This window comes from Porites lutea, chromosome 6 (assembly GCF_958299795.1).
Source record: "Porites lutea chromosome 6, jaPorLute2.1, whole genome shotgun sequence".
NCBI classification, from domain to species: Eukaryota; Metazoa; Cnidaria; class Anthozoa; order Scleractinia; family Poritidae; genus Porites; species Porites lutea.
In genome coordinates this window covers 24096410-24113122 of record NC_133206.1, presented here as the reverse complement: position 1 = coordinate 24113122, position 16713 = coordinate 24096410, and the positions used below count along the sequence as shown (strand labels likewise).

Below are 16713 nucleotides of genomic sequence, written 5' to 3'. Positions count from 1 at the left end.
ACTAACGTTCCATATTTCCGTGACTGGCCAGTGACTATCTCCACTACGTGTCAATCCTTACCCTCCCCGTGATTGTTTGCGCCTTAACAATCGGATAAAGTGAAGAACGAGAAATGTTCACTTTATTAAAAATATTTTCAGTACGCATACCCTTGAAATTCATCAAAAGTTGTACATGTGTGCGAGTTTCAGCGTCAGTTTTTAGCATGTAAACCATATCGACGTTTATTCTGGATATCGCAGCCCTTTTACAACGTCATCACTTAATTCGAATTGGCCCTATAATTCGGTCGTGAATAAGTCAATGTCACCCCCACCACCAATAACATAATTATGTCATAGATTCCTTTAATTTCAGTTAAAATCAGTGTCATACACGGCTCAACTTGTGTGCAGTAGCACAATTTTGCATTCAGACAATGAGGGACAAAAGTGTTGACACACTTCCGAAAAATGGCCCCTTTTTCCATAGTGGATATACTTATCCCCTTCCCCTGTCTACCCCAACCCCTTCCCCCCAAAATCAATGTTGAATTTTGGACCCTCAAGTCTTTTTTTTACTTCAGACAACATTGATTCGGGGGGTCGGGGGATTTACGGCGTTTAAAAGGAATGAAATAATAAATGAATTAAATGTTTGTTAAAAGCACCCGTTTTAAACAAGTGTGTCAACTACTTTTGTCCCTGATTGTCTGAAATATGTATCTGTGTTTTCCGGCTAGATTTTGGACGCTGCTGAATTTTTGTGCGATGATGTTACTCTATGGACCAAATTGTTTGTTTATAAACAACAATTTGAAAAGTTTGGTCCTGATTTGTAGTATACGTAGAGTAAAATGTACGAAGCGTATGTCATTACTTAATCTTGTACTCCCGCGCGCGTTCCTGATACCCTGTCGGGTCGAGAGGAAATCATTTGTGTTGTGATCAATGCCGCTGCTGCGGATGTAATTTTTTTTACAAGTATTATCAATAGTGGAAAAAGGATGGAAACACTAAGGTACAATGAAAATTGTTCTGGTAAATGGTTAACTTAAGCGAATGAAGTACTGCAACATGCAGTATTGTTGACATTGACTTGTGCCATTAGTGAAAGGACGTGAACAATATACAGGTTATGAACCTCATAAATGATGAGCCAGTCGTTTGTGCTATGCCCTATAAATAGATGTTGTTTTTTTTTGGAAGACCTTTTCAAATCTAGCAGATCCAAACCTTTAGCGTGTGTAGGCGTCGAACAGGTTAGACCAGGTTAGGAATGTACTTTTGTAATGATTTTAGATGACCGCCTGCCATTTATTCAGTGGCATTTTTTTTATTGGTGTTGGGTGGACAACTATTTCATTTCCCAGCTCGTAAATCACAGAATACCAAAGAAATTGTTTTCAAGATAGACACACCGGTTTGTATCATCTCCAAAACAGCAATTACTTTGGCCCAGAAGTTCACTTGATGACAAGGAAAGCGGGATAACACGTGATCGATGACGGCCGTGCTCTGGAAAATCTTCCTTTTTTATGCGCTAATTCCTCACAAAAGGCAAAAGAAGATTCCGCTATGTAGAAAGTACTGCGCAATACGTATTCTTGGCGAGAAAAATTCCAGCGATGTGGTGCAAATAAGGAGTTTCAACGGTTAACCACGAGAATACATATCGACATTAAGAGGTCATAACAGACTTACTATGTTACTTTCCGTTTGCCGAAACTTGGTTAACCGTTGTAACACGAAGGAAGCAGTGTTTTTCTCAGTTTGAGCTGTCGTTTTCTTTGAGAGTCAATCACCAGTTCACGTTTCAAAGCTCTCTTTTCATTTTCTCTCCCGACAATAGACAACAACACAGGGTTTCGCTTGAGAAATGCAGTCCAAATACACAGACATATGCGCTCATGTCACGCTATTTACGTTGCGTTATCATGTCACACAGGGTGTTACGAGGTGGGATTGAAAGTAATTGTTTTCGTGTACACTTGCAATGTTTGCTACGCAGTCCTTAGTTTTTTATTGAATTGACCATGAATTTACCCTCACTTTTCCGTAGTTTCGATATTGAACGCAGTGACGGCGGCTCCTCACTAACGTTCCATATTTCCGTGACTGGCCAGTGACTATCTCCACTACGTGTCAATCCTTACCCTCCCCGTGATTGTTTGCGCCTTAACAATCGGATAAAGTGAAGAACGAGAAATGTTCACTTTATTAAAAATATTTTCAGTACGCATACCCTTGAAATTCATCAAAAGTTGTACATGTGTGCGAGTTTCAGCGTCAGTTTTTAGCATGTAAACCATATCGACGTTTATTCTGGATATCGCAGCCCTTTTACAACGTCATCACTTAATTCGAATTGGCCCTATAATTCGGTCGTGAATAAGTCAATGTCACCCCCACCACCAATAACATAATTATGTCATAGATTCCTTTAATTTCAGTTAAAATCAGTGTCATACACGGCTCAACTTGTGTGCAGTAGCACAATTTTGCATTCAGACAATGAGGGACAAAAGTGTTGACACACTTCCGAAAAATGGCCCCTTTTTCCATAGTGGATATACTTATCCCCTTCCCCTGTCTACCCCAACCCCTTCCCCCCAAAATCAATGTTGAATTTTGGACCCTCAAGTCTTTTTTTTACTTCAGACAACATTGATTCGGGGGGTCGGGGGATTTACGGCGTTTAAAAGGAATGAAATAATAAATGAATTAAATGTTTGTTAAAAGCACCCGTTTTAAACAAGTGTGTCAACTACTTTTGTCCCTGATTGTCTGAAATATGTATCTGTGTTTTCCGGCTAGATTTTGGACGCTGCTGAATTTTTGTGCGATGATGTTACTCTATGGACCAAATTGTTTGTTTATAAACAACAATTTGAAAAGTTTGGTCCTGATTTGTAGTATACGTAGAGTAAAATGTACGAAGCGTATGTCATTACTTAATCTTGTACTCCCGCGCGCGTTCCTGATACCCTGTCGGGTCGAGAGGAAATCATTTGTGTTGTGATCAATGCCGCTGCTGCGGATGTAATTTTTTTTACAAGTATTATCAATAGTGGAAAAAGGATGGAAACACTAAGGTACAATGAAAATTGTTCTGGTAAATGGTTAACTTAAGCGAATGAAGTACTGCAACATGCAGTATTGTTGACATTGACTTGTGCCATTAGTGAAAGGACGTGAACAATATACAGGTTATGAACCTCATAAATGATGAGCCAGTCGTTTGTGCTATGCCCTATAAATAGATGTTGTTTTTTTTTGGAAGACCTTTTCAAATCTAGCAGATCCAAACCTTTAGCGTGTGTAGGCGTCGAACAGGTTAGACCAGGTTAGGAATGTACTTTTGTAATGATTTTAGATGACCGCCTGCCATTTATTCAGTGGCATTTTTTTTATTGGTGTTGGGTGGACAACTATTTCATTTCCCAGCTCGTAAATCACAGAATACCAAAGAAATTGTTTTCAAGATAGACACACCGGTTTGTATCATCTCCAAAACAGCAATTACTTTGGCCCAGAAGTTCACTTGATGACAAGGAAAGCGGGATAACACGTGATCGATGACGGCCGTGCTCTGGAAAATCTTCCTTTTTTATGCGCTAATTCCTCACAAAAGGCAAAAGAAGATTCCGCTATGTAGAAAGTACTGCGCAATACGTATTCTTGGCGAGAAAAATTCCAGCGATGTGGTGCAAATAAGGAGTTTCAACGGTTAACCACGAGAATACATATCGACATTAAGAGGTCATAACAGACTTACTATGTTACTTTCCGTTTGCCGAAACTTGGTTAACCGTTGTAACACGAAGGAAGCAGTGTTTTTCTCAGTTTGAGCTGTCGTTTTCTTTGAGAGTCAATCACCAGTTCACGTTTCAAAGCTCTCTTTTCATTTTCTCTCCCGACAATAGACAACAACACAGGGTTTCGCTTGAGAAATGCAGTCCAAATACACAGACATATGCGCTCATGTCACGCTATTTACGTTGCGTTATCATGTCACACAGGGTGTTACGAGGTGGGATTGAAAGTAATTGTTTTCGTGTACACTTGCAATGTTTGCTACGCAGTCCTTAGTTTTTTATTGAATTGACCATGAATTTACCCTCACTTTTCCGTAGTTTCGATATTGAACGCAGTGACGGCGGCTCCTCACTAACGTTCCATATTTCCGTGACTGGCCAGTGACTATCTCCACTACGTGTCAATCCTTACCCTCCCCGTGATTGTTTGCGCCTTAACAATCGGATAAAGTGAAGAACGAGAAATGTTCACTTTATTAAAAATATTTTCAGTACGCATACCCTTGAAATTCATCAAAAGTTGTACATGTGTGCGAGTTTCAGCGTCAGTTTTTAGCATGTAAACCATATCGACGTTTATTCTGGATATCGCAGCCCTTTTACAACGTCATCACTTAATTCGAATTGGCCCTATAATTCGGTCGTGAATAAGTCAATGTCACCCCCACCACCAATAACATAATTATGTCATAGATTCCTTTAATTTCAGTTAAAATCAGTGTCATACACGGCTCAACTTGTGTGCAGTAGCACAATTTTGCATTCAGACAATGAGGGACAAAAGTGTTGACACACTTCCGAAAAATGGCCCCTTTTTCCATAGTGGATATACTTATCCCCTTCCCCTGTCTACCCCAACCCCTTCCCCCCAAAATCAATGTTGAATTTTGGACCCTCAAGTCTTTTTTTTACTTCAGACAACATTGATTCGGGGGGTCGGGGGATTTACGGCGTTTAAAAGGAATGAAATAATAAATGAATTAAATGTTTGTTAAAAGCACCCGTTTTAAACAAGTGTGTCAACTACTTTTGTCCCTGATTGTAGTTGTTCATGTTTACTTCGAGCGCTCAGGCGCTTGACTGTTCAGGGTTTAGCTTAATGAGCGAATAGAAAGGAAATAGATCACTTGTTTAAAACCCTAGTTCTTCCCATTCTCACATATGGTCTCGCTGTGTATGGCGCTTTCTGATTCTGATTTAAATGTTATACAGCGTTTTTTAGACAGGTGCCATAAGCGTCATTTTACCTCTCAAACAGTTAGCATCTTTAATCTTTTAGAACAGCAAGATAAATCCGCTTTCAAAAGAGCTATTAATAATCATATGCTAGGTGCGATCATTCCCAAAGATAAAGAATTAGTATATAATTTGCGTAGGAGGTGTCTCCTTCCTCAGTAAAAACGGAGAGATACAAGAAAAGTTTTGTAAATAGACTTATTTTTAAATATAATTTAGTATATTATGATTCTATCTTATATTACTATTGTATTTTATCGTGTATCTTTTAATACTTTTTCACTTTAACTTAGGATAGGTATTTTTATCCTTTGATTGAATAAAGACTATTATTATTATTATTACAAGAACCCGCTTAAAGCGGCATCCAGTCTCGCTTGCTTGGAGATTAGATGATTAGATCGAGAAATGAGGAGGCGATTAATTCTACACGGAACCGGATTCACTCGCTAAAGGTTTTTTTTACTTCCTACTTTATCGACGGCGATACTTTTTACTTGTTTCTGAACTGATTTAGTGCGCGTGTTAGAGACGACCGGAAATATGTCTGCGGTCGCAGGCTATACGCTTGCATAAAAACGTGAAAATTCAAGGGCCTCGATTCCAGAGAAATTACATCATTGCCAGAGATCAAAAAAGTGATTTACATGGCACGTCATTTCAATCATCGTCGAAAATAAACCGCATTCTCATCACAAGACTCATTTGCATACAATGAAAGTTTACACCACCCCACCATCGCAGTGTTGCTAATTAAGATTTTTTTACTACTCACTAGTGTTCACTAGTTCCAAAGTCATCAACGCTTTCAAGCGATAGAATTCGTGGACCGACACGTTTCGGAAAAGCTCTAAATTTTATAATCTTTCCTAAACATGTGTGACTTCGATCACGCAACGATTCTTAGTCCCAGTTTCCACGGTCTCCGCTAGGAACGCCCGGCTCAATGACCCCCAATTATATATAAAACACGAACAAAATTGCGGATTATGAGCCTCGCTACCTACGCAAGCGAGACTTATTAGGAAAGTTCATGGAATAAACTCAGGGGCTACTCCATATAATAGCCTGTAAGGGGAGGTTTCGCTCGAAAGTAGACTTTGATAGATTGTGCTAGTATATATTTTTGGCGTGATTCGTCATTACGTGCATAATTTTCATAATTTGCACTTACCAAGGACTTTTTCCGCAGGACTCAACGCATGCGCAATTAACTTGGACGGTTACCAAAGATGGCGTCTGCGACAGCGAGTGCATACAGCGATAATAGCCAGGGATTTTATTAGGAACTATGCCCTAGAAATGGCTCTAGTTGTAAAATAGGGAAAATGTGTTTGCCATTTACTTGTCTGTTGCATAGTAGAAGCATAATTTCTGCAGGTTTTGCTAAATTGAGCAAAATTGCTAAACTGGCAATGTTATTGGCATAATTTTAGGAATATACTCGCACTGTTGGTAGCATTATATTATGCTACGTTTGCAAGCACAATCTATAAAAGCCTACCCGAAAGAGGCATCAGATATATCAAAGGGTAGGGGATTCACTAGTTGAAATATATAAAAAGGTAGGGAAATCTTTCATTTCAGTCTGAAGAGGTCCAAAGGGGCTAACAGAAAACGTTCTGGTTTTGTGAGTTATTCAAACGTAAAAGAGAGTGCATTTAGAGCAGTTGAAAAAGGGTTTAAAGTTCTAAACACGGTATGTGAACGGGGCACCATTTGTCAATAGAAGGTATACGAAAAATTCATGTAAGAGGGTACGAGGGCTGGATCTGAGGAAGAGGACGAAAGCTCCCTGTATAAAACTTTGTTGAATACCCCCCCACCCCCACTTCCTGTCCCCTGGCGAAAATGGAACGTTCTACCTTTGTTTCGCTCGCGGCGGAGATACGATTGGTAATAATTGTATGGCTCGTGAAGTCCAAGAGTCAATTTAACATCAGAACTTTCTCTTTGGTTGGCTCTAAATGTTTGCGTGCTAGAAGTTCCCCCATTACGAATAGTGTGGTACTCAAACTGTGTGTTGATATTCGTTAACGGAACCTCTCCATCAGGAAATTCTTGACACATATACTGTAGAATGACTTGTGATTCGACGAAGTGATCCGCCTGTTTGCCGGTCCCGTGTTGGTTTGTCCACATGATTTCGACTTCAGTTGCGGCTTTGTCATCATACCCGCTCATGTAAAACTCCTGTTAACGAAAACAATAAAGGGCCACTCGTGCATTACAACGACTGGTGCTTATCAAGAAATTCGTCAAAAGTGTCTGATGTTATATTTTTGGACCTTTGAAAAGTCTTCGACAGTGTCCCCCATGAGCGCCTGCTTTTAAAGCTCAATAGGTACGGTATAGACGGGCAACTGTACCTATGGTTCAGGAATTTTTAACCAACAGAAGACAAAGAGTACGGATACGTGGATCGTATTCCGAATGGTCGCCCGTTATATCTGGCGTCCCCAAGGCTCAATCCTGGGTCCGATTATGTTTCTTATTTACGTCAAACAAGCCCACATTTATGATACATGATCGCATTTGTATCTCACTCTGCCTAAGTATAAACCGGTGCGTAACTGTTTTAATAGCGCAATTTTCCTCTCTGCGATAGAAATGAATTTACCTGTGGTAGCTGATCAGTCTCTGGAAGGGGAGTTTTCTTACTACCCAGCTTGTCCCCAACGTTGTATCCAGCGTTGCCATTATTCTACGTAAAGGAAACCAAAATGATAAGATTCACATCATCTTAAGATGGCGGGAAGGCATTGCAGGCATTGCTTGTAGCCGATTACAAGGAATATTAGAGTCACTGCTACGAAATACTGGAGACAATGTGCCATCCGTATCCTGTTTGGCTGTTATTATAATTAGATGGCAGCAAAGGGAGGGGCAGACCGGCCAACTCACTCACTCAACCTCTTCATCCCGGTGGGGACTTAAGGCCGCAAGACAGGGCCATGCCTTGCGAAAATTGTGTGTTAGAGGATAATTGACCATCAGCGTGGAGAGTGAGTGACAATTCACCAATCGAAAAGAAAATCTCTTTAAATTATTCTTAGCATCATGAGGATAAACAGTGCAGTTCCATCTACCTGTGAATTAAACAGTCTGTTGGCATTCGTGACTGCTGCACCTTCACCGCTCAGTCGATTGTTTGATCCTGGTGGGGTATGCAAGTATATATCTGACACGCCAGACTGAGGAAAAGCAGTTATCAGGAAAGCCCAAACGAAAATACTCTTCATCGTCAGCACCTGCGAAACAATTAACAAAGCGCTTTTTAAAGGATTAATGAAGGGTCTGTAATTGCTAGTGATCCCCCAGAATCAGTGTCGCGGAGGTGGGCATGTTACGCGTGAGCAAACGAGGCAAACGCACGAGGATGAACGTGTCGGCTACTTAAGACATTGCAGTACCACCTTATCCTATTATAGTCTCCCTCGAGCGTTTGCCTTGCTCGCTCGCTCGCATGTAGCGTAACAAATCTGAGAAATTGCTAGCAGTCTATAACTCTCTGAGTATTTCGTTTTTCTCAGGTGTAAACACTAATGTTACATTCCATTGGCAACCTTGTTCAACATTGTTGGACACGCTTTTGCTAATTACCCTTACTAAGATGGCGACGGCAACGAGAAATTATAAGAAACAAAAGTTTTGGTCAGCTTAAAACAGAAAGGCTCCAGGCGCATCACATTTTTCTGTACACTGTCTTTACTATCCCTCTACAACTGCGACGTGAAATGACCAAATTAACTTAAAGCTTTCGTGAGAACGTGAAGGAAAGGCGATAAATTTTATTGTATCATTCAGGGTTTTTCAGTGACGTTTTCCGATCGAAAGGTTCCTATTTTAATTATGATCAGTTGTTTATGTTTGCTTCGTGATTCGACAATTGAGTTATCATGCATGTTTTAGCATTGTTAGCGAACAACAGAAATTTAAAGTTTTAATTTGAAAAGCTCATGGAATGAATCCGGGGGTAATGCCCTATATAGGAGGCTCCGCACGAAAGTGGGCGAAAGTGGATTCATTCCATGAGCTTTTCAAATTAAAACAGATTTATGCACAAAAAAGTGGCGAGGTTTCTGGAAAAAATACCCCGTGGAATAACCGAAGAGATTTGAAACTTTCAAATTGTAAGAGCATTTTTGTGACGTTCTGATAGATCATCAGGTAGATTGAGCCTAGCCGTTAAACGTGGATTGTCCTTCCTCGCCTCGCACACAACGCTGTGGGGAGCAACCTACAATCGCTCGCAGCTCATAGTTCAAGCTCCTTTGTCACAATTAGGTCTGGGAAAAAAATTTAAATGCTTGGAGCTTTTTCAGCTCTGAATCAACGTAAACCGTCAAATAAGCCAGTACAGAAACAAGCTAAATCTTTTTTACGCTTCCTCCACTTTAAGGGCACCTACTTTACAAACCTCCGCGCTGGGTGTAGATACTGGGTAACTAACTAATAGATTTCACCTCAGTTATGCAAACATCAAACACCTTTTCTGCGATAATGATCGAGTGTTTACGAAATCTTCGAATTTCCACTTTATGTTTCGCTATTAGAAAAAAAAGACAAAGAAGGTAAAGAGGCCTTATCTCATGAGAATAGGTAATATTTGGTGAAAGTTAATTATAAGTTTTGAAGCAACGCGAACGATTATTAAAGTCCTAAAATGAACGAAAACTGATGTTTTTGAATTCAAAACGTGCAACAATCTGTGCAACCATCTTGCATGAAGCATGCCTACCTTTCCGTAGTATGCAAACACACTATGTTCCAGAGTTACAACAGCGACTGAATTTGGCTTTTCGATCACTATTCGTAGCCAACAGTAAGATGCGCCTCCACCCAGAGAAAGGAGCGAATGATCACAGCGCCTTTGTTTCTCTGGGAAAATGTCCTGAATTTTAATTTTACATGTGGGATCAATATATTTTTGACAGCTAGTCAATTTGGGACAATAGGATTTACGCAATGAAAAAACAAATAGTCGACTAAATGACGGCTATTCATGAAAGCGGTAACTCGTCGGCTTTTGAAAATTTAGTGGCTGTTTACATGGAGGGAGTAAGACCTTTAGCACTAGTAAGATCCGAGAGGACGCGGATAAAATTCTGAAAATAGATGAACAACACCAGTTGATGACCTTTCCGTAAGAGCAAATAAAACAGGCGAATTTCGCCCAAAAATCAAAGTCAAAAACGAACATTCCCTGGTTGATATCTCTATCAACACTGAACAACAACAAAAAAACAACTTGAGACATTAAGTAACTGCTTTGAAACGTTTTCAACATAGGAAATTCTGCTGAAAACAGGACTGTCAACAGTTCTTACCTTGAGTATGTGGTTGCAGACTGAGGTTCGAGATAACCGCGTACGTGCAATCACGACTAACAAGTAGCGCCTTTTTATAACAAAAATTCAACCCGCTCTGATTAAAGGTGAGCAAATAAAAAGCTGTCACATCGGCAGACAGTTATGCGTTATATCTAAAATCCCATTCTTTTATCACAAGCCGTGACCTGGAACTAATTATATTGCTACACTGTATGATCAACACCTCATAGAGCTACTTTTTCACAAACTATGCTAACTTAATTTCATCGTTCAGAGTGCTATTGTTGAAACGCGACATCAGTAAAGGTATCCCCCCATAGAATCCCTTTAATTACTAGCCTACTCGAGCTCCCGCAAGCGTGAATCCACCTGAATCTTAATCGCCAATATTCCAAGACAGTTATGGACTAGGGAAAACTAGTTAAGCAAAGAAAAGCTGAGCCTGTTATTCATATTTTTGTTTTAACGTTCCTCGAGCGATCGTAACTCAGCCGGATATTTCTAATCCTCGGACAGAGTATGTCATAAGTTGGCCCAATATTTGCATTTGATCAACTGAGCAAAACATAATAAATGATGACAACTGATTCAAGCTAGGAACCATCTAATTTGCCTTTGAAAGTTTGTTATATGCTCGGGAAAATTTCCATTTTAACTACTTAATATGATCTTGTTCCACAAGCAACTGAAGACTGAAGACTGTGAATTTGGCCGAGTCTGAATCAATATTCACAAATAGATATATGATCAAGGCCTTTAAAGCTACGGTTGAGATTTCTGAACTAGTGAGAATTTAATGGCAGTAATTCAATATAAAAAAAACTCCTTGGATTCTACAGTTAGTCTTGTCTCATAGCAATGAATAACTTTCAAACTTGTCCATCATAGTGGATTAAGTCAAGATCACAGGTCCGTTTACCGAGGTAATTCATCGTGCACAGAATTCAAATTAACCTTCCTTTTTCGGTTCATTGCATTATCACTATAACTTGAGAATTGGAAACATCGACACTGATTTACAGAAAGTAAAAAAAAAAATTCAGAAACTGTCAACTAATTGATGGCCACATAGAAAAGAACTCGTCGACTTTAAAATAATGAAGAGTTATAGTTTGCATTCCGTCATGGTCAGGAAGAGCGCTCGACTTCTTACAAGGAGAGTACTACATCAGCCGAGAGATTCGCCTAGTTCCTAGACGGCCTGTATGGATGCGTTTTGGGATTTTTCTCTATCTCTCTTTTCTTTGCTGTTAATAATTTACTAGCAGATGTAACAATTATACATTACCCTCTACTCAGGTTATGATGCGTGCCCAAAAGTAGCTTGTTTTGAAATAATTAATGTCCTTGTCAGTATGTTTGTCATCATGTCAAGATGTCCTCATGTCTCAACAAGGCAATAATGAAGAGGGAATAGACTGCGAGCAGTCTATGATTTTATCTTTTCAAGTCAGTGTGCGGTAAAACACCTGTTATAATTTTAGCGTGTAAAAAAAGCCCTAAACATTTCAAAACGCGCAAAAATCTGTTGTTGTATGAAGTAATCCTACCTTTCTATAGTAGGCAACAGTATGTTCAAATCAGAGTTACAACGGAGACTGGATTTGCCTTTTCGGTCACTATTCTTGATACAGTAGTGACGGAGATGCGTCTCCACCCAGGCAAAAAAGCGACTGATCACAGCGCATTGGTTTCGCTGGGAAAATGCTCTGAATTTTAATTTCAGTTGTCGGATCGATATATTTCTTACAACTAGCCAATTTAGGACAATTATAGGATTTGCGCAAGGAAAAAAAACAAGTTGCTAACTAAGTGATGGCTATTGAAAAGAAATCGTGAGCTTTTGTAAAAATTTAGTGGCTGTTAACATGGAGACTGAGGAAGACCTTCAGCACTAGTAAGATTCTAGGGGACGAGGGTGAAAGTCTGTAAATAGATGTGCAAACAACACATTTAACCACCCAAATATCAAGTTAAAAACGAACATTCCCCAGTAGAAATTGGCAGTACCAACAAAAATTAAAACAACTTGAAACATTAAGTAACTGCTTTGAAACATTTTCAAAATATAAAAGAAAATTTCTGCTTAAAACAGGACTTTCAACAGACTGACCGGTTCGACTAACGAGTAGCGCCTTTTTATAACAAAATTTATATCTGCAGGGCAAAATAATAATCAGTCTTTAAATAGGGTAATCATATTCTTTTGACGAATCGTATCCGTTTGTGTATATTGGTCATGTTTTGAGTATGTAGTTTGAGTAATTTGAGTGATTTATAGACATCTTGTGGTTTGCTCTAAACGGAACCGCCATTTTCAAACACTTTATTAGAACTGGAAATTTCGATGGTGTGCTGCAAAGTATAGAGGGTTATTAAATAATGAATTTTACAACACAGTGATTTTTCTTGAAGTAAACAAATAAGATTTCTTGCATGATAACAAAAAACAAAAACTTCCAAGAAGGAAGTAAAAAACTAATTTAAAAAAAGCAAAACCCGTCAGACTCAGTAAATGAGTCGGGCGAAGAACTTTGATAGAGGCAATGAATAGACCGTAGGGTCACAGAAAAGTGATAAGAATTATGACATACCCTCTTTTAATCGGATGTTCTAGAATCCAAAGTTAAAAACTTCACCCTAGCTCATTAGAACTGCGGCATTTTAATGTCACTGGCACAAAAGAAGCGTTATTAAAACTAGCCAAGTAGAAACGATTGCCTCCGGATTGTGAATGACCTCAATCCACTATTAAGGGTGAACTTGGATCAGTGTTAATGACTCGATAAACTGTTAATGATTAGGCAGCCAAACCGGCAGACAGTTATGCGTCATATCTTAAGTCCCTTTCTTTTCTCGCAAGCCGTGACTGCCTGGGCTATTGTATCGCTATTATTAACACCTCCCTATATACACCTACGCTTTCCATCACCAACTATGCTAGCTTTTCGTGTGTAATTTCATCGTCCGGAATACTATTTGTATCACGACATCAGGAACGGTAATTCCCCTCAGAATCCCTTTTTAATTAAAGCATACTCCCGCAAGCGTAACCCTAGAGTAGCAGGTTTCTCTCTTGCATGGCTTTTAGCCCTTTACGAAGTCGTTGGCGTGGCTTGTCTGTCGCGTAGTTGGTTTGTTTGCCCCATAAGCCAACCACTCGACAAACAAGCCACGCCAACGACTTCGTAAACCTAAAAGCATACAAAAGAGAACCCTCTGCTCGTATGGTAGCAAGCATGAAGCCGCCTTAGCTTAGTTATACAACTTCTTCACCCAAACCGCAATTATGCAAACACAACTTGATTGTGATCAAGACAGTCATGGACAAGGGAAAACTAGTTAAGCAACGAAAAGCTGAGTCTGTTATTCATATTTTTGTTCTAACGTTCCTCGACCGATCGTAAATCAGCTGGATACTCCTGATCCTCGGACAGGGTATGTCATAAGTTGGCCCAATATTTGCAGCTGATCAACAGAGCAAAACATAATAAATGATGACAACTGATTCAAGGTGGGAACTGTCTAATTTGCCTTTGAAAGTTTGTTTATTATATGCTTGGGAAAATTTCCCTTTTAACTACTTAATATGTTCTTTTTCAACCACTGTTAACAAAGAAGACTGCATGTGGATTTGGCCGAGTCTGAATCCATTCTACAAATAGAAATGTCCGTTTTATATATTTCTGAACTAGTAAGAATTTAATGGCAGTAATTCAGTATCAAAAAAAAAAACTCCTTAGATTTTACAGTTGGTCTTACCTCGTGGCAATGAATAATTTTCAACCTTGTCAGTGGATTAAGTGGATCGCAGGTCCGACTTTATCTAGGAAATTGATCATGCACAGAATTTAAAGTAACCTTCCTTTTCGGTTCATTGTATTATCGTTAACTTAGAAATTGGAAACATCGACACAGATCTACACAAAGAAAAAAAAAATAAGAAACTGTCAACTAATTGACGGCCATAGAAAAGAACTCGTCGACTTTGAAATTATGAAGAATTATAGTTTGCATTCCGTCGTGGTCAGGAGGAGCGCTTGCATTGACTTTTTCCTCGGAGAGTGCTGCATCAGAACGGTATATGCGTTTTGGGAATTCTTTCTTCCTCTCTTTTCTTTGCTATAAATTACTAGCAGACGTAACAAATATGCATTACCCTCGGCTCAGGTTATAATGCGTGCCCAGTGAGTAGCTTGTTTTGAAATAATTAATGTCCGTGTCAGTATATGTCCTCGTTTCTCGACAGGGCAACTGACTGAAGAGGGAATAGACTGCGAGCATTCTAATTTTATCTTTTTCATGTCAGTGTGGTAAAAACCCCAATTATCACATTAACGTAAAAAAAGGCTCTAAAACATTTTAAAACGTGCAACAATCTGTTTTTGCATGAAGCATTCCTACCTTTCTGTATTGCGCAAAACACAGTGTGTACGGCAACAGCGACTGGATTTACCTCTTCGATCACTATTCTTGATAATGACGCAGATGCGCCTCCACCCAGTGAAAGAAGCGCGTTGGTTTCTCTGGGAAAATGCTCTGAATTTTAATTTCAGTTCTCGGATCAATATATTTTTTACAACTAGCCAAATCAGTTGGGACCATAGGATTTGCGCAAGGAAAAAACAAGTTGCCAACTAAGTGATGGCTTTTGAAAAGAAATCGTCGGCTATTGTAAAAATTTAGGGGCTTTTTACATGGAGGCATCGAGGAGGTCAAGACCGTCATTTAGCACTAGTAAGATCCTAGAGGACGCGGATGAAATTCTGTAAATAGATATACAACTAGCACCAGTGGATGACCTTTCCGTGAGAGAAAATAGAATGGGTGAATTTCACTCAAATATCAAGTTAAAAACCGAACTGATTCCCTAGTGGATATCGGCTGTACCAACTAAAAATAAAACAACTTGAAACATGGTTTGAAACATTTTCAACATATAAAAGAAAATTTTTGCTTAAAACAGGACGGTCAAGAGTTCTTACCTTTAGTATGTAGTTGCAGACTGAGGTCCGAAAAAACGTAGTTACATGTAATCACGACTAAAGAGTAGCGCCTTTTTATAACAAAATTTATGTCCCTAGGCCAAATAATAATCTTTACACAGGGTAATTGTATTCTTTTGACGAATCGTATCCGTTTGTGTATATTGGACATGTTTTGCTCTTCTAAAGTGGTTTGAGTAATTTGAGTGATTTGTTTAGACATCTTGTGGTTTGCTCCATGAAACGGAACCCCCATTTTCAAAATAATTTCATTCGATGGTATGCTGCAAAGCATAGAGGGTAAAATAAAGAATTTACAACACAATGATTTTTCTCGAAGTAAACAAATAAGATTTCTTGCATGATAACAACAAACAAAAACTTACATGAAACAAGTAATTAAAGCAAAACCAGTCAGTAAATGAGTCAGGTAAAGAACTTTGACCGTAGATCATAGCATAGAAGGGTGTAAGAATTATGACGTATGTCTTTAATCGGATGTTCTAGAATCCAAAGTTTAAAACTTCACCCTGGCTCATTAGAACTGAGGCATTTTAATGTCCGTCTGGCACAAAAGAAGCGTTATTAAAACTAGCCAAGTAGAAACGATTGCCTCAATTGTGAATGACCTCAATGCACTATTAAGGATGAACTTTGATGACTCCGGCGATAAACGCTGCACGGTTAGGCAGCTAAACCCACACGAAACAGTTAGGCATCATATCTAAAGTCTCATTCTTTTATTGCAAGCCGCGTGATTGCCTGGGCTGTTATATCGCTATGACTAACACCTACCATTGCCTACAATGCTAGCTTTTTGTTTACTTTCATCTTCCAGAATACTGTTGTAACACGAGATCAGGAGAGGTAATTCCCCTAAGAATCCCTTCTTAATTACTAGCATACTCCCGCAAGCGTTACCCTGTGGTTTCTCTCTTGCATGGCTTTTAGCGTTTACAAAGTCGTCGGCATGGCTTGTCTGTCGCGTAGTTGGTTTGTTTGCCCCATAAGCCAACCACTGGACAAAAAAGCCACGCCAACGACTTCGTAAACCTAAAAGCATACAAGAGAGAAACCTCTGCTCGTATGGTAGCAAGCATGAAGCCGCCTTAGCTTAGTTACAACTTCTTCACCCAAACCGCAATTATGCAAACACAACTCATTGTGATCAAGACAGTCATGGACAAGGGAAAACTAGTTAAGCAACGAGAAGCTAGTTAGTTAATTAAGTTGGCCCTATATTGCAGATTAACATCAACAGAGCAAAACATGATAAATGATGACAGTTGATTCACTGAGTTACGAACTATCTAATTTGCAAATTAACCTTCCTTTTCAGTTCATTGCATTTCCACGAACTAG

The 16713-nt window shown here is 39.3% G+C and overlaps 1 protein-coding gene across 1 annotated transcript in view; it reads right to left on the bottom strand.

The window, feature by feature from the left end:
• The window catches only part of LOC140941764 (uncharacterized), a 32311-nt gene extending 16915 nt beyond the window's left edge, over positions 1–15396 (bottom strand). The window contains exons 1-4 of the mRNA XM_073390779.1: positions 15352–15396; positions 8123–8284; positions 7654–7737; positions 6899–7226 (exon numbers count right to left, since the gene is read on the bottom strand). Coding sequence (XP_073246880.1) covers positions 6899–7226; positions 7654–7737; positions 8123–8275 — 565 coding nt within the window. The 5' untranslated portion in view covers positions 8276–8284; positions 15352–15396. The remainder of the gene's footprint in view (positions 1–6898; positions 7227–7653; positions 7738–8122; positions 8285–15351) is intronic.
• Positions 15397–16713: the final 1317 nt, after the last annotated feature.